Source organism: Exophiala bonariae (genome assembly GCF_035927105.1).
Source record: "Exophiala bonariae strain CCFEE 5792 chromosome Unknown scaffold_20, whole genome shotgun sequence".
NCBI classification, from domain to species: domain Eukaryota; kingdom Fungi; phylum Ascomycota; class Eurotiomycetes; order Chaetothyriales; family Herpotrichiellaceae; genus Exophiala; species Exophiala bonariae.
In genome coordinates, this window is record NW_027042495.1 from 28,576 (window position 1) to 46,723 (window position 18,148).

Consider the following 18,148-nt stretch of genomic DNA (forward strand, 5'->3'; position numbering starts at 1 on the left):
AGATTTTGATCGCGATGCGTGGAAAGGACGTGGAAGAATTCTCGAAAGCGGGGTTTGGATACGATATTTTTGGTGACTTTGAAGTCGCTAGTCGGACGACTAGACACGGTTGGATGGTTTGGCTCCGTCCATCGTATCCTAGAAGATGCAACCCTACGAGTACAAGTACACTAATTTTTTTTGCCTAAAGGCAGCCCCTGGGCTTATACATTGTTTTGGTACGATGTTACGATTAGGTTTGGGATATCGGTGAGTGCAGCTGCAAACAATTTTGGGCGATGTGGATGTTGAAACCGCTGTCTCTCCCGAGATCGCATGTCAATAGGAGCTATAACATGCGCTCATTATTAAGTATAGGAGGATTGAGCTTTAGCTCAATTAAAACTTAGTCGTCTCAAAGTATCCCCCGAATCATCAATCGTTCGCCAACAATCCAGATGCAAGGGCCTCGAGATCCTCCAAGGTCTGGGGCTGGTCCGCCGCCTGGTCACTACGCTTCTTGCCCTTCTTATTCTTCTTGTGTCGTGAGGTCAGACCGTCACCATCGCCATCCTCCTCCTCCGAGTCTTCAAACCACTTCTTCTGTCGCTTAGGCTTCGGCTGCGGCAATTCTTCCTTTTCCAACCCAGCGTCACCATCGTCATCGTCAAACCTCGAAGCAGTATTGCCCTCCACAACCTCATCATAAGGAACCAACGTCGCAATTCTCCCACCCATGCCCCCATCATCACTCTCCTCGTCCAACAGGGCAGCCCTCTCCCGCTCCTTCCTCTTCTCCTTCTTCTCCCGCCGCTTCTCCCTCGCAACCTCCTTATCCACGACATCCATCTCCTTGGCGCGATCGCGCTCGCGCTCCAAGAACTGCGCTTTCTCCGCTTCGACGCCGCTCTTCCCTTGTGCCGTGAACGTGTCCTCGTCGCGGTATGCGCGGTGATTTTGTGGCGTGTCCGAGTCCGAGTCGAACGTCATGTGCGTGCCGAGACCCTTGTACTTGAGGAGCTTCTTCTTCGATTTGAGGAGTTTTTCGCGCCGGTGCGAGTCGATGACTAGGGCTTCGGCTGACGGGTTTTCTGAGAGTTGGATGGTTTTGGGCTTGGGTTTGCGGTCTTTGCTGGGCTTGTTCTGCGCTTCATCCGCCGAGTCTGAGGAGGACGTGTCGTCTTGTTGATCGAGATCGGAGTCTCCAGCCTCGAAGCGTCGTTTCACGGAGAGGAAATCGTGGTCGGATTCGGCGTCTGCCGTCTGATCGGGGATTGACTTCGATTTTCCGCTCTGTGCATCGTTGTCGTCCTCGATCAACTTCGTGTAGTGCTCTGCTAGAACGTCTTGGTTTCGGCGCTCGAACATTCGATCGTACTTGGTGCGAACTGTCTTCGATTTGTCCTTGGCCTCAGTCTTGCCATCCACCGTATCACTGTCATCTTCACTGCTTCCAGCAAGGGCGGCAAGGAGTGCTCTAGGAGCATTCTTCCGAGCCTTTGCGTCCTCGCCTTTGACAAACTTCACTCTAGGCGCACCTGGTAGACCCAAACTGGCGGCAAACTGCTCCAAGTCTAGTTTCTTCAGATTGAACGTCTCCTTGTCTTTCTGAATATGCACACTTCGCACGTAACTGACAAATGCCTTTTGACCGAGGTACTTCAGCTCAGGATCCTTGAAACACATATTCTGCAGTTGGTTGCGAACGGTATTCTGCATCTTCTTCTGGCGCACGTTGATTTTTTCCAGGGTGACTTTCTTCTTCTCCAGTGCGCCCAGCATCCCCTTTTCTTCGCTCGGGTCGAGAAACATGACGGCATGGCCCTCGTGCTCATAACGTGCTGTGCGGCCAACCCGATGAATATATGTGTCCGCATCTTCTGGTGCGTCGACTTGCACGACCCAATCAACAGCAGGGAAATCCAAGCCTCGGGCGGCGACGTCGGTCGAAAAGAGGCAGGCGTACTTGCTGTTGGAGAATTTGGTAGTTATGTCTAGACGAGCGGTCTGCTTCTGGCGACCGTGGAGGTGAAGTAATGAAATACCTGGTTGAAGGTGGCGGAACGACTCATAGACAAAACGGACTTGCTTGCCACTGCTGAAGAAAACCAGAATTTTCTTCTTGACGTTGGCTCTGATGAACGACCAGAGGGTGTCGAGTTTCTCTGGAAGAGGGGAGACGATGTAGTTCTGTTGCAGACCTGCGGGGGTTGCGCTCTCGGCTGCTTCGTGGACAGAGACAAATTCGGGCTCTCTAAGACTTAACCTGGCTAGATCTGACACCTTCTTCGTCTGTGTTGCGCTGAAGAGGAGTGTTTGTCGATCCGAAGGCAGATGCTGCACGAGTGCATCTATGGTCTGCTTGAACCCCATGTCCAAAATTCTGTCCGCCTCGTCCAAGACTAGCATTTGTAGATTGCCTATCTCCAGCTCTGCCGTTTGGTCCATATGTTGCAGCATCCTGCCAGGTGTAGCGACCAAGATATTCATTCGACCCAGTCGTTCTTTTTCCTCCTGCAGACTCTTGCCTCCAATGACCAGTCCTGCGGAGAACGTGTGGTTTCGTCCAACCTTGCGCAACACATCAAATATCTGTATAGCCAGTTCCCGCGTTGGCGAGAGTATAAGAGCTCCGAGGCCATCGAATTCCGTCCATCTCTTTCTGTACAAGTTCTCAAGAACCGGCACCAAGAAGGCAAGTGTTTTGCCTGAGCCAGTCTTGGCCGCACCTAGAATGTCGGAGCCTCTCAACGCCAGCGGGATTGTCCTCGATTGGATGGTCGTGAGGGTCTTGAAGTGGGAAGCATCTAGGCCATCAGCCGTCGCTTGTGACAGAGGTAGGTCGGAGAAACTCTCAGGCGGCGTGGAGGATTTGGGCTCGAGGTCCGCAACTTTTTGAGCGAGTGCGTCGAGATCTTCTTCCTGCCGCTTTCGCTTGAGGGCGCGAGGCTGTTGGGACGCTCTTTGAGATTTTGTTCTTCCTGCATGGCCACCTAACCGTGGAGCCATGTTTCAGAAGTGACTCGCGGCGGACATTGACTCGATTTCGGGTGTGTAGGCTGTCACTTGAGCCTGCGGAGCAGAAGTGAAATTCTTTTGAACTTTCTTATCGATAGCGTAGCCTTGTCTGTCGACACTAGCGGCCCAAGGGGTGCTAGGCTCTTGGCAAGGCTGGCTCAACCTCAGGTTGCGAGGCTATCAGGCACCTCCCATCCACCTAGGTATCCTGAGCTGTCATGCAAAAACACTTGAGATGAAGATCGACACGCTGCTGGTTGGAGCAAAAATATACAACCTTGCTTCTGAGGTTAGGTAAAGCTAAGAGTATTCGCAGAAAGTGCATTGGGAATCTATCTCCTCCCTGAATCATACCCTACTTCATGCAATTCTACAGGGGACTATCACATCCTTGGCTTGCCTCTAATGCTAAATCATCATCAACTAGTTAATGAGCTCCATCTTTGCCTGCACACTGGGTAGTGATCGTTTCGATAAGATGAAAGAGCTGCGGTGCATTTGTACGCCACCCCGCGGCGGGGTCAAATTCATGGTTACACACACACCTGCATTGTTGCCGAACATATAAGGGAGCCTCGCTAACAGTGTCATTCCAACTTTGCTTCTGCATTTTCCTCGCGATTTTCTTCAGTGCTTGATCCGAATTACTCATGATGCCAGAAGTTCCTTCTGGTCAAACCTCAATACGGGTCATCGAATCGATGTATCGAGCTCGCAGCTATCAATTGGAAATGCTCGAACAGAGCCTTGCAAGGAACATCATAGTTGCGGTACTAAATTCTCATCACCATTTCATTCCTATGTCTTAACTCGACTGACTTTGATAATTAGATGGATACGGGAAGTGGAAAAACACAAATGTCTGTTTGATAGATGCTGAACGAAACCCTTCCCAATTTGAGAATCAATTGAGGAGTGGCCCGTGCTAATTGAATGTTTAGAGCCATTATGCGGATTATGGAAGAGCTTGAGCGTTGTTCTCCTGAAAAGGTGAATGGTCTTCCTGCCGATTTTAGCATTATTGCGTTAAAACAGGTATGATAACTGCAGATGGTCTGGTTCCTGGCGCCTACCGTGGCTTTGTGCACGTAGCAGTACGATGCCATTCTATCACAATTACTAGTCGCTAGGACAAGACTCCTGATCGGCTCGGACAATCTTGACTGTTGGCAAGATAAAATCTGGGAAGCAGTATTGACCGATGTGCGAATCGTTGTCTCAACACACGCCATCCTCCTTGATGCACTGGGATACGGCTACGTTCCGATATCACGGCTAGCACTCCTAGTGTTTGACGAAGGTGAGTTTTATATCTGGCCGGCTCCCATAGTCTGCAAATGTTGTTTAGTCTGCATCAAGCAATGAAGCTCAACCACAGAAAGCCTACCGCTGTAGGAAAAAACACCCAGCAAACAAGATAATGCAAGGATTCTACCATCCGCGGAAGGATCTGTTTGGGCCAACCTCAGTGCCTTATATTCTCGGCCTTACCGCCAGCCCGGTGGTGAGAAGCAATGTTCGTGATCTAGAGTTAGTGTTGAGTATCGATTCGTCTTTAGAAATCCGCCCTAATGTTTATAGTATCATTGAGAGAAATCTCGACTCTATTTGCCGCACTCCGAGCTTATAGAGAGTGGAGATGTTAACTTTTGTACATAGACCGGTGGTGAAAGAACTTGTGTATCGTTCTCATAGGACTGATGAAGCTGCGCCTCGAAGCATGGCGCTGTTGCTTCTTAGAAGTGTCTGTCGTGCAGTTGTTCCCGACGCGGAATAGTGCGCGCAAGTAGGCGTACTGAGCACTAAGTTGCCTCTTCCAAGCGGTAGGTATGAAGAACAACTGATCAAGTTTAGGAGGAAAGCCAATACGGTCTATGAAGAGCTTGGGCCATGGGTCGCGGATTTTTTTATACTGGAGTCCATCAAGGCTTTGAGCGAAAGCTTAAGTGGCGGACCCAAATTTTTATTGGTGTTCAAAGACGATGAGAAGATAAAGCTGGTTCGAGTCTTGAATCAGATTCCGTTACTTTTGTCCAGCCACCACCATTAGAACGGAGTAAATATGCAAATTTCGACCAAAGTTGAGTGCTTGATATCATTTCTCACTCAGCAAGACCTCGAAAGATGTTCCGGCCTGGTCTTTGTCAAGGAACGAGCTACCGTCGCTGTTTTATACGCGCTGTTGTTACGGGAGTCTCGAATAAAAGACCTCTTTCGATGCACGACATTCGTTGGTCAGTCAAATAATGCTAAATGTCGATACTCAATGTCTGAATTGTTGGACTTGAAAGTACAGTATGAGGCGCTGGCCGAATTTAAAGCTAAATTGAAAAATCTTATCGTCGCGACTGATGTGCTGGAAGAGGGTATTGACGTTACTGCCTGTAATCTAGTGGTCTGCTTTGATACTCCATCAAACCTCAAGTCGTTCCTGCAACGACGAGGGCGCGCTAGATAGGAACAGTCAACCTTCGCTATTCTTCTGGATGAATTTGTTGAGAATGCGAATAAAATCCCGTCCTGGTAACGACTAGAAGAAGAAATGATTCGATTATACCAAGATGAAACGAGATCGATACAAGAAGACACCACTAAGGAAGATGCTGAAGATATACCATTTGAGATCAGTGTTCCGTTTACGGGGTAGGTGCCCTCCTGAATTCTTTCCTTTTGGCTATACTCTGATCATTAAATCAAGGGCGAAACTTGATGCTGATGGTGCCATGGCGCACTTGTATCACTTCTGTGCATTATTGCCATATCAACCTTATGTGGACAACCGCCCTGTTTTTGAAATTACGAAGCATCCGATGAATAAATCGTTCATTGCGACGGTGACTCTACCAAATTGTATCAACGCTTCGGTGAGATGTGCCAGAGGGTATAAGGAATGGAAAACGAGAAAAGCTGCCGGGAAAGATGCTGCTTTTCAAGCATACAATCGATTGTTTAAAGAAGGTCTTTTGAGTGATTATCTTCTTCCTCTCGTTCACGACAAGGCACTGTCTACTGATACGGCCACTGAGCTCCCCGTCGTTGTGGAGGTAAGCGGACAGTTTGACCCCTGGGTTGAAATGGCTAAAGTATGGTCATCCCCTAATTTCTACAAAAGTGCCATCATTCTAAAGTAAGATGGAATTAATGGTGGAAGTGATCTCGCGTTGTCTCTCCTGACTTCGTCAAGAATGCCGATCATCGAGCCTTTCACTATGTACTGGGATAGAACTATTTCTTTCACCATCAAGCTGGAGGGTCCGGTTAAAGTTACTTTAGGCGGATCTGAGACTCTTAAGGTTATGAGATCAGCCACGAGCCTTATATAGCGATCTGTGCATTCGGACCGCTATCGGGAGGATGGAGGCGATTTTATAGTATTGTTCACACCTAGGATCGAAAACAGCCATCTCGTAAAATGGCTCGAATCGAACTAGGGTCGAATATCGGCTTGCGATTACTTCAGCACGAAACCGTTAATCTCTTGCCGGGGTTTGGTACGAACGCCATCACTTTTCGGTAGACCTTACATATTCTAGTAGTGGATCGCTCATGAGATGTCTTCCCGATTAGAGGTTGAATGCGGACAGCTGCCAAGGCGAAAAAACTTCTTCTATCGAGCGACACTGTCTAAGGACTTGCTATCGCGCCTGGATTCACAGGGGATGATCATGGCAAGTTCACTACAAAGTGAAAGATTTCCTACAGAAGATGCAACAATCGACCGCCTCTCGTTCGACCAAGCCCGCTTCGGTCTTCTCATCCCAGGAATTCTACAACAAATGGAAGTCCATCTGGTCGCATAGAAACTATGCACAACCATTCTCAGCTCCGTTCGTTTCAAAGATCTTGGACTCGTTGTTACTGCGCTAAGCTCTCCTTTAGCGCAATGGATTTCTAACTACCAACAATTGGAGTTTATTGGCGACTCTGTGCTCAAGTTCGTTGCTACACGACAGCTTTTCATCGAGCGATCCAATTGGTACGAAGGGTATCTTTCGTAAGCTAGAGCGGGTCTTTCGTTAAATAATACCCTTGCTCATGTAGCGATACGAACGGGTTTAGACGCGTTTATTATGGCTGAGCCCACACGTACTGGGGTAAAAGGCTTCCCCTGCGTATTTACCTACGAGAGTGGTCAACATCTATAGAAACGAAATCTCAGCTCAAAGGTCCTAGCGGATGTGGTTGAAGCTTTAATTGGTGCTGTATACATAGATGGTGGATTTTATCTAGCCCTGGTCTGTATCAACGCCTTCCTGCCCGAGATCTATGTTTACCTGCGGGCGCCTAATGGTAGAACCTTAACTGACGGTGGTAGTTATGGTTTGACAAATCACATCGTCAAAGTAGAATCTATTATTGGCTACGAATTCCGGACCAAAACACTTCTACTCGAGTCCTTAACTCACCCTGTATGCGAAAGAGATAGCCAGATAGAATCGTATTAGCGACTTGAGTTTCTTGGAGATGCCGTCCTGGACATGGTGGCTGCCGGAATCTTAGCCAAGTAGAATATATCTCAGGGTGAGATGACGCGTATCAAGTCTGCCGTGGTCAACGCCCACCTCCTCGGCTTTCTTTGTCTGCGACTCAGCATTGACCAAGACATCGTCGACGTTGAATAAAATCCACTGGGTGTATTCAGGACAAGGACGCTCCGGGAGTAATTGTATCTTTGGAAATTCATGCGTCACCACAGTCTAGAAGTAACTATGGCGTAGGAGCGCAACCTTCCACTCTACAGCCAGTTGCAAGGAGACATTTAGAGCTCTCTGGCCACTAGTCCCGCCTACTCGTGGAGCCTTCTCGCTCGACTGAATCCGCCCAAGTTTTTCTCCGATATCGTCGAAAGTATTGTGGGCGCTATATTCACCGACTCCTAGGGGGACCTGGCGCCGTGTCAACGCTTTCTCGAGCGCCTGGGCTTGGTCCAATACTTGCAGCGCGTGTTGGTAGATTCTGTTATCGTCGAGTATCCACGTAATGCTCTCCAACGCCTTGCTGGGTCAGACGCCCCCATATACACCGTTGATGTTGAGGGGGATAGTTCAATGCCATCCTATCGGTGCACTGTCACTTTGAAAGGAGAGACCCTTGGCCTTGTGGAGGGATGTGTGTCTAAGGACGAGGCTGTAGTTCTTGCCGCTGAGACCGCCAAAACATTGCTGATGAAGCGCACAAAAGAGCACTAGCAGACTGCAGGATAGCGTGCCGCCGCGACTATGAGAATTGAATTTACGCGTCAGGTTATCGTTGGGTGGGATGTATCTTCTGGCTACAATAATGACTCATGCTAAAACAATACTTTGACATACGATGATTCAAAAGCGAGTTAGTTATAGTCATCGTTGACTGCTATTTATCCGTTCCTGGGACGTCATATGGTACCAACTGCTAATAAAAGTGGTGTTCATTAAACGGTGCTGGAAGGAGACTATTCGTTACTTCGTTGCTTGTTTCTTCATAGACTTGCGTGCATATATGCACTAGTCCTAGCGGAGAAACTCATCTCCTGCTTTGATTCATTGCGGCCACACCTGAAAGGTGGCTAGATTCCAAGTTGCGCGTTAGAAAGATAATGAGAACCTCCAGCACATCTGTAACCCGAAGCTTGCTTGATTTATCGAAACCCTACCACGCACACACCCATCTGTTTCACCTTGGCTTGCACAGCATCCTCCTTCCGTCTTTCCTGCTGTCTTGCCTTCTTCTCCTGCTCAATCCTTGCCACTATTTCTATCTGTTCGCGCAATTCATGCTCACGCTTGAGACGCTCCTCCTCAAGCATCCGACGTGCCTCTGCGTCGGATTCCTCGTCCGCCCTTCTTCTCGCCTCGAGTTCGGCGGCCACTCTCGAAGTAAGTTGCTTTTGAGCCTCTTCTTCCTGGGTCAAGAGCTTAAGGTAAAGCTTCTCCCGCTCCGTAGCTGCCTGTTTGTCCGATTCTAGTTGATTCTAGGTCTCCTTCGAGACACTAGGGTCGCGACCGAGGTTTTCCTGGTCTATATTTTGCGATGATGGTTCCGGTAATTGAGGAGGTACTGACTGGTAATTCTTAGCGGTAGCCTTGGTCACTGTGTTGAAGGCTGGAGGGATTGGTGGATCCTGATGCGAGAAGTTCTGTGTTGGAAGCGCCGCGGGATGTCCTGGAGAACGTACTGAGCTGGCACGATGTTCACGCTCGGACACCATTTGGCGCGCTATTGAGAGTACCGTATCCTCTGTGACTTCGAGCTTGGTATCTGTCGTGGTGCTGGAGAGAACTTTACCAATTATGGACTTGGCTAGCGTTTTGACATCCCTAGCGTTAGCCCAGGCACGAAGCTGAGCAAGGTTCCTGAACAACTCGAGAAGAGTATTTCTGAACGTTGTAGAAGGCGCTTGTACAGTACTACTTTCGAGCTTGCCTGCTTTGCGAAGGTATGCTTGCAATAGCTCGAGGCAGTTTTCCGGTGGGAGTTGGCCGAAGCTTATAGTGTCTGGAAAGCGACTGGTTAGGCCTGGGTTGGTTGATATAAGACGATTGATGTTCTCGTCGTACCCAGCAAGAATGACAATGAGCTTTTGAGAGAATTTAGGCTTCGTGAGGTAGTCGACTAGTTCATCCATTGCTTCCTGCGCATAATTGCCCTCCGTAAGCCGGTATGCTTCGTCAATAAATAGAACCTTACCTAGCGCTTTCGTCAATAGATTTTGAGTTTTGGGATCTGTTTGGCCTACGAACTGGCCAACGAGGTCTGTGGAAGAACACTCAACTACTTTAGCAGTGGCCAAGAATCCCATGTCATAGAATATCTTTCCCATTCGTCTCGCTGTAGAGGTTTTACCACTGCCTGTTCCACTTGCGTCAGTTATAGCCTTGTTTCACAGATCATGGCGCGGACTCACCTGGTGGACCACGGAAGAGGAAATTGAACGGGATCTGCTCTCGTGGATCCATTTTTAGCTTCTTCATATTGATGACAGTCCTCTGGTATCCCTCGAGCTGGAGAATTATATTTTCACAACCAACAACACCTTCGAAGAGTTTTCTGCAGTTAGTTAGAGCCTTGTCCGCCTTAGTAATATTCGGGTCAAAGTCTAGAGCCTCGAGGGTGTCAATACTCTTTGTTTGCTTTGACTATAGGCGCTTTTGATGCTCTATCTTTGCACGATCTAGAAGAATATCCACTTTACCAGTATTGCCGAAATGGGGCTTGTTGCGAGCTAGGCGAAGGTATTCGAGTACTACCTTCTTTGCCTCTTGGGTTGCGTCGAAGCCAATCTGTGCTAGCTTTAACTCCAAAATTTCCTGGAGATCACTGTCGGTGTAGTCCTCAAAATGGAAAGCCGAGTCTATGGGGAAACGGCGGGAGAGGCCTGGGTTGACGTTCTGAAATATGGCCTCAATCTGGTCTTTATAGCCAAGTAATAGGACGCAGCGGTTATCTCCTGGGACACTCTGCACTTCCGCAACGATGGTGTCGATGACAGCTGTCTTGTAGGGATCGGAACTAGACATTCCTCCTGTGGAGGAAGAGCCTCTAGAAAGTATATACGCCTCATCAATGACTAAGACTTTACCCACAGTGGAGGCTAATATTGCTTTGGTCGTACTTTCAGATGCACCGAGTATATTTCCTATAAAGTCGGAGGGGTTTTTAACAACAACTAGATTTTGTTAGTGAATCGGAGGTCTCGTAGACAGTGCAACTGGTGATACAAACCTTCTCCGCTAGATAAGAAGCCCATGTCGGCAAGAATCTGGCCATATAATTTTGCCACTGTGGTTTTACCGGTGCCTGGATTTCCTACAAATACCTTATTGAGAGAATACTCAACCAGCTGCTTTTCCTCTAGTTCGCGACGATAATTGAACTGGATGGTATCTAGCAGCGATTGAACAGCCGATTTGACACTTTCCAATCCGGTCAACTTCTGGAGTTTTGTTAGCGCAACATTGTCGCTCAACACCGAACTAGGTTCTGAGCCGAGCAGGTCTTCCTTTTTCAAGACCATGTCGTCTGGGTGCAATCCTTCCCGGCGTTGCTGTTGCAGCCGCTTAGCTTGGCGATCAGCTATTCGCGAAAATTCGTTGTGGATAGCTCTGGCATTGCCAAACCCATCACGTTCCCGACCTCGTCCAATGCGTCGCGAAACAATTCGAGTATATAGGCTATCAATGCCACCCTCAATTTCCATCCTTCCCCCATACTTTTGTTCTATTCGATGACGAAGAATATACTGTAGTTCGATGTCCTTATAGTCGCGAAACTGAAATTCGATGGGAAACCGGCTGGGAATGCCCGGGTTGTGTGCAAAGAATGCCTCTATATTCTTACTATAACTAGCAAGAATGAAAACAACTTTTCCGGTAAGGTTTTCGACCTCTGTAAGAAGGAAATCAAGGACTTGACTGCCTCCATAATTTTGTCCGGAAACAAGCTGATACGCCTCATCAATGAACAGCGCTCCGCCGCTACCGTTGCAAATCTCTTCGAGGTGTTTTTTGCAACCCGGGATTCCATCACTCGCCAATCGAGAGCCGGATGTTTCGACGAATGTGTCGCCAGGAATAACTCCCACAGAACACAGGAACTTTGCGTAGAGACGAGCGACAGTGGTTTTCCCTGAATGAAGTAAGATTTTACTCCTCCAACAGGGGTACAATAGTCAAGGCGAGGGTTTGCACTACATGGGCAACTACACGTACCTGTTCCAGGATTCCCCAACAGAGCTGCACTGAATCTTTCATCTTTTAAGCTCGTGTTCTGACGAACCACTGTGTCCACTTTCACTTTTATAGATAAAAATTTGCTTTTCACTTCTTCAAGGCCAATCATACTCATGAGTGCATCCAGACTTGTATCTGACTGACCTTCTATTTCCTTCTGCCTCTCCCATTCATTGCGAGATGCAGACTCTAGCGATCGAGTTTCTGCACTCTGTGGGTTATTGATTTGCGTCGGATCTTGGGTCTGAATCTGAGAAGTGGGTAGTCTACTAGATGAGCTCGGAGAGGGATTGGAAGGCATCCGCACGGGAGGCAGAGGCTCTTTGGCACGCTTGACCATTACTTGTATTTGTTCCAGGTCTTTCAACTTTTGAGCAAGGAGGCTTTGCCGCTCCTTCTCATCGGCAACGTCTTTCATAATTTGTTTCTGCTCGTCGATGTTCTGCTGGATCTCAGCCAGCTGCCTGGCGTGTTGTTTTTGGCGTTCCTGTCGCTTGAGCTCCAACTCAAAATCTCGTTGCTTTCGTTGTTCCTCAACCTTTTTCTCGTATTCACATTTAGGGCATAACTTTGGCGTACCGTTGTGGCATTTCCAACTGTACCTATGTTTCTTAGGACATGTGCTTTCAACAATGCTACAACAGTCCATTTTCGAATGGTCATAGAGCTGGTGACACCGTTGGGGACAGACGTGAACACCACACCGGAGTGTCGACGTACTTAGATATCGTTAGCGAATCTTTAAATGGGAGGATGAGGGTTTGCCATACCAAGGATCAGCACAACCTCCATCGGGACACTGAGTGTCAAATTTTCGAGGTTCTTGTAGGATCGCCATTCTATCTGGATGTCGTTCGCATTTTATTGGGAATCCATCATAAACATGTCCACTCTCGTTTAGAAGGTCAAACAAGGGTTGCCACGACACCTTTGCTTTGCGACTCTCACGAAAGGTTTTGAAATTTCCAATGACAATCAATGCGTTGCGTGCTCGAGAAAGAAGTACATTCAGACGTTCCGGTGCAGCCATGAATCCCACATCTCCTCTGTCGTTGCTGCGGGTGAGGGACGAAATTACAATGTCCCTCTCTTCTCCTTGATAATTGTCTATCTTCGTTAGCACGCACTGGGTTATCAATGCTTCACAGGACCTACCAATGGTGGAGATCAGTATTTGGCGCTTTTTCATGTTTGCGCTGGCGGGCGTAATGAGACCAGCCCGGACGAGGTCATGCGAATCTAAGTCATTCAAGACCGGATCATTATTCTTGCTCAACTCCCTCCGAAGAAGATGCAACTGTCCAAGGTAAGGTACCAGGACGACAATCTTATCTGTTCCATACCCTTGCTGTCCAAGGTAGCGGATGCACTTAAGAACCATCTCGATCTCAAACGGATTCTGCTTACTCGCTTTCATCGTCGGGTCTCGCGCTTCTGAAACACCACTTAGGTCAAGTTCCGGCCGTTCATGGTTCACAAACATGACATTACTTTGGAACCCACGAAGTTTTGGCCGATTCAGAGTCTTCTCCGCGTCCAGGAGGTCAGGATAAGTGAGACGTCGAATTAGTCGTGAAATTTCAGGACACATTCGATGCTGTTTAGAAAGAGTGGTATGCGGGTAGCCTTGGAGCACTAGCCTCTCGAACATTGACCTATTCAGGTCAAACCCATCACCTTTCTCAACGGTCAGATTGTAGTTGTTGACCTTTGGACGTAGTTGCTTGTGATCTCCAATCAAGACTAATTGTTTCGTATTCTTTGTCATCGCAGTCAGAACGTGGCTCTCGAGGATTTCTCCAGCTTCTTCAACTAAGATGATTCCGGCCTTGGCCGCCTCTAGTGCCTGGGTATACTTTGCCGCAGCTGTAGTTGTGCAAGCAATAATTCGTTTCGTCGTGAATATATCGGAATTCTTTGTCTGGTAAATTGAATCATCAATCTCGCGTTGAATGCGATTGAAAGCCTGAAACAGTGGTACAATTTCCTCCAGATGCTCACGGTGAATATTCCTTGTCCAGCCTTTCAATAATTCTGTTCGACTCTGAAGAGGCATTTTCCAGATATTGGAGTGTTGTTCCTCGACTTCGTGTTGAAAGATCCCGGCGTTCTGCCCATAGACCCAACGATTGATCAAATAATACTTCCCGGCTTTCTGCCCTCCTTTTCCTACTCTCTGCATTCTATCTTCCTGCTCAGGCAAGAGAAAAGCGTCGTAGCAGCTTGCATCGTCTGAAAATTCAAGATACTGCATCAGATGATCGTACGTAACATCCTGTTGGTACCGCGCCAGGGTTCGCCTCAACTTCTGCTCCAGATCTTTTAATTCGTCTTTTAATTCGTAAATGAAGGCCCATGGGAGTCGAGGGCCCCTTCGATGGGCAGACTGTTCGGCTAAGCCAAGCTTCTTGGTCCTCTCTGACGACTTGGATCCTAGCCTAACAATAGATTCATCCGGTATGCCAATGTCCATGAGATCCTCCAAGAATTGGTCTAAAGCATGGTTAGTATAACAGATGATCAAGATAGTTTCATTCGTATGATCGTGGAAAATTTTGGCGAGAAGAGCTCCGATGAAAGATTTTCCGGTTCCTTAGAGAGTTAGCCGGTGAGTTGTCAACATAGTGAGCAGAAAAATACCTGGTGGTCCTTGTATAAGGCTCAGCGTGTGAACCAAACCCACCATTAGCGACTCGAACTGCGACTGATCCAGCGAAACCGTTTTAGATATTCCCATGACACGATGAATGTTTTGGCCCTGCGTCGCTCTGAGCTTTTCGACCATGCTCGATAGTTTGCTACCAATCTCGAGACTTTGTAGCAATGGCTCTGAAGACAACAAACAGCCAGAAAGAGGGAAGTCGGATTTCTCCTGCAATCTTTGAAGAATGGAGTCGTAGGCAAAAACCGCAGTATCCACGACGATGAAATGAAAGGGCGTGGCTTGTTTGGCTCTGGTGAGTACCCTTGTGACCGCCTCGCTTTCTACTACCTGTAAAGCAAGAACGGGAATATCCTCTGCAAGAAGACTTTCGTTTCGATCAACAGAAGCGAATGCCACGATATCCGTGCCTTGCACCAAACAGCCGAAAGACTGGTGTTTCAAAACGTTCTTGTTATTGGTGAGGAACGCCATTCTCCCCGATTTCGGAATGCCAGTCATCTGCGGAACGTCTTTCTCACAGAGGAAAGTCAGCGAGCATAGTTTCTTTCTCGTCTCGGTTCCGCAATCCATACCCTTGAAAGTAAGTCCACTAATCAATCCCGCGGTTCTCTTTCCCCTCCTCCTCCCTTGGGCTACTTGCAAGTCATTTCGTAGCTCTGCCAGAAAATCTTCCCTTAATAAGCGGAATTGGTTGTCATAATGCATCGCCGGGCGATGCTCCGATTCAGCCTCATATATTTGGTGTGCTTCTCGATAAAAAGGCTGTTCCGTGGATGCAATTTCGTCTGGAGTTGGAAGGATGGAGATTTTTCGAAAATCTTCAAAATCATTGTCATGTCTCCCCCCTGGCTTATGATCTCCAAACTGGGAGAGATCTGTGGATCTAATATCTAGGACGTTCTGGACCTTGTACCCGAGTGTTCGGACTTCAAGGGACGGAGACTCAAGAAGCGAGCGATCGTCAATAGCATTTCTGGCCGTCTTGTGAATGTCATCTCCACACGAGGGTGATGTCAACAACTGCAATAGCATCCATGCAAATGCAACATCGGAAGCTTCGGTAAGGACCTTTTGATTGTGCCCATTTACAAACGCGTTCCAGAATGTCGGAGGGTCTACCAAGGAGGAGATAATCTTCCGAAGAAATTGGCCGTTGCAAAGTTGTTCGATACCAGGGGTTCTCAGGTATGTGAGAAAACGCTCTATAGGTCCATTGAGGAATTTGGTAGATAAGTCAAACCGGATGCTATTTTGTAGTGATGCCAGAGCATGGGGACTTGAAACGAGCCTCTCGATGCAAAATAGCGGATCTTGCTGTTTGCACAATGCCTCTAGGAAGAGCGTCGCGTCAGAGACCTTCTCCACCTTTCTCTCACCTTTCTCAATCAGGCTGAAATACTTAGACAGCCTTACGGATCTGTCCGACATGGCGCGAAGTATAAAGATCGCGAAGGAATTTTGAAGTAAATTTCGAACAACTGCGAAGAATCCTGAGCTTTACCTGGAGGATGACATATTGTGTAACACTCATGGACAAATGAAATCCCCTGTCTTCATGCAAGGTGTCCCAGGTGTGTGTAACCTGAGCCCCTCGAAACCCCGCCGCAGACAGCCACCTCGAGATTTGAACAGAGAAGCACCAGAAGTAGACGCATCAATACTGAAACCACTCCAAAATGTCTAGCTCAGCTTCTGGTAGAAAGCCTGGGGGTTCCAGAGGTTGCAGAGGCGCTTCCTTTCGGGGGACTCGAGGCCTTTTATGGAGGAAGATGGAGGAGCCCGAGCCTCAGGCGCCGTCACCTCCCCTTGGCGAGCTTCTCATTGAGCTTGCACCAGAGGACATTTCTCATTCTACACACAATCCACAGATCAAGGACTGTGTTTATGTTGCGTCCTATAGTTGGCTCGATGCCAAGGGCCCGACTGTGATCATTCCTGGTACATTACCTTCATATCATTCTTGCACCAAGCTTGGCTCATGATCTGACTCGTTTGCCCTCACCTAGGACAACCTCCTGCTTGGGCACCTCCTTCCGTGAATCGTCGACTCGATCCTGATAAAGGCAAATTCTTTCGTGATCTGAATGCGGCTCGGTATCCTAGCTACCCTATGGAGCCAGCAGTTCAAGCATTGTTCAAACAGCATGCACAATTTCCCACCAAAGATATCGACATTGTTTGTTGCACCAGTGCATTGGGAAACTTATCTCGATTTGCCCGTGGGGTCGAAAAAGACTTCAGGATTATCTTGGTAAGGGTAGGGAACACTGTGTTCTTCATCCGCAGGGAGAATTCTCCAACGGAGCTGATACCTAATGTCCGAGGCTACGGCCATGCCTTCCTCGAAGAGTACACAATGTGGGAGAAACATGTGAAAGGGTCCAAGTCTCATCAGAGAGTCATCCAGTACGATTTTGGAGGATTGCGTTTGTTGGTTCGCTTTGAAACGGATGGGTACTTTCGAGGAGAAGTCAAAAGGTCAGACCCGCAATTAAAGGAAAGTTTCTTAGTCGAAGCTCTCGACAGAGCGTCGGTTGGCGATTTGAGAACAAAGGTCCACGAATGCCTTCATGATGAAGAAGGTGGTCAAGCGATTACTCAAGAGAGTATTTTCGATATCAAGACACGGTCCGCATTTGACTTTGAAACTCGCAGGGTCAAGAAGGAGATTGACATGACCGACATCATATCGAGGCTCTGGATTTCCCAAATTCCAACACTTATTGTTGGGTTTCACGATCGTGGTTTATTCGAAGACATCCGTATAAAAGACATGCGTACGGAAATAAGAGAGTGGGAAGCGGAGAACACCGAGAACCTGTGCAAACTTGCATCGTTGCTGTACGAGCTGGTTGAAAGCGCTAGAACGTCCAGGACTAATCTGGAAATATGCCGACGCGGATCGGGGCCTCTGGAGGTTAGGCGACTCGCAGACGAAGGATTTGAAGCTCTTCCCCCTGAGTTGAAAATCAGGTGGGTGGGAGAACCTGAAGAGAGTGAGGAGACGAGTCCAGAGGATGGGGGCTCCTTAAATTCCGAGGACGGCTCTGGCAAACATATTGCTTCAGCGCTTGCGATCGATATTCGTGCCCGGGGAACAGACTCGGACGATGAGTCTGTGAAAGATTACACTGCGTGTTCGCTTGAAGGCTGTGGATATTGTGGTCACTGCCCTTACTAGCTCCGCGTAAAGAAACATTGAGAGCTGGGGGTTAAGGAAGTATTCCCTAGCGTTTGCAACGGCATAACATATTTGTGCGAGTCAGCATAATAACAAATACCTCTAATGGCAATGCAAGGAAGATCATGCATCAGTCCAGCTGCCTCTATGTCTGACTCAGTTGGCCATGCTCTTTGCACAGCATTCCCATGATGGCCGCCATCTCAACATGGAGAGCACAGGACAATCGCAATGTAGTACTGGTCATTTGAGAGCGGCTCCAAATTGGAGAACGCCTGCCACCACTACATTCCCTTAGCCATCGAACAGGCTAAGGGTGGTAATACTTGCAACGTGGCGCTCACCCATCCAATAGCAGAAGAAGGGATCACACGTCGTGCTGCTGAATGCGATTCTCGCAGCGTGGTAGCACATAATGCACTTGTCGAGAGTGAGTCTTGAGCTCCTTCCTCCACAGATTAAAATGACCTCTCTGCTCCCAACTCGGAGCTCGGAGCACCTGCCTTCCAAAACAGTCACGTGTGAGCCGGGAAAGTTTCCCACCTGAGAGTGGTTTATCCAATTCCGCGCTGCCTTTGCCTGTACGTTGGTTGTTCA

The 18,148-nt window shown here is 48.2% G+C and overlaps 4 protein-coding genes across 4 annotated transcripts; 1 reads left to right on the forward strand and 3 right to left on the reverse strand.

The window, feature by feature from the left end:
* Positions 1–414: 414 nt before the first annotated feature.
* On the reverse strand, positions 415–2,988 carry DBP4 (ATP-dependent RNA helicase dbp4; the record flags this gene model as incomplete). Its single annotated transcript, XM_064848879.1, has 1 exon — positions 415–2,988. The coding sequence occupies one exon, from the start codon at positions 2,986–2,988 to the stop codon at positions 415–417; it is 2,574 nt and encodes an 857-aa protein (XP_064704093.1).
* Positions 2,989–8,614: 5,626 nt separating this feature from the next.
* Positions 8,615–9,947, reverse strand: LTR84_005309 (uncharacterized protein; the record flags this gene model as incomplete). Its single annotated transcript, XM_064848880.1, has 3 exons — positions 8,615–8,919; positions 8,968–9,825; positions 9,881–9,947. The coding sequence occupies 3 exons, from the start codon at positions 9,945–9,947 to the stop codon at positions 8,615–8,617; spliced, it is 1,230 nt and encodes a 409-aa protein (XP_064704094.1).
* A 165-nt stretch (positions 9,948–10,112) lies between these two features.
* LTR84_005310 (uncharacterized protein) lies at positions 10,113–15,798 on the reverse strand (the record flags this gene model as incomplete). The annotated part of the gene is given in 8 exon segments (XM_064848881.1): positions 10,113–10,642; positions 10,699–11,601; positions 11,685–12,249; positions 12,261–12,424; positions 12,476–12,544; positions 12,597–12,812; positions 12,861–14,297; positions 14,346–15,798. 8 exon segments carry the CDS (start codon positions 15,796–15,798, stop codon positions 10,113–10,115), a joined length of 5,337 nt encoding a protein of 1,778 aa, XP_064704095.1.
* A 341-nt stretch (positions 15,799–16,139) lies between these two features.
* On the forward strand, positions 16,140–17,551 carry LTR84_005311 (uncharacterized protein; the record flags this gene model as incomplete). The annotated part of the gene is made up of 2 exons (XM_064848882.1): positions 16,140–16,308; positions 16,377–17,551. 2 exons carry the CDS (start codon positions 16,140–16,142, stop codon positions 17,549–17,551), a joined length of 1,344 nt encoding a protein of 447 aa, XP_064704096.1.
* Between the last annotated feature and the right edge of the window lie 597 nt (positions 17,552–18,148).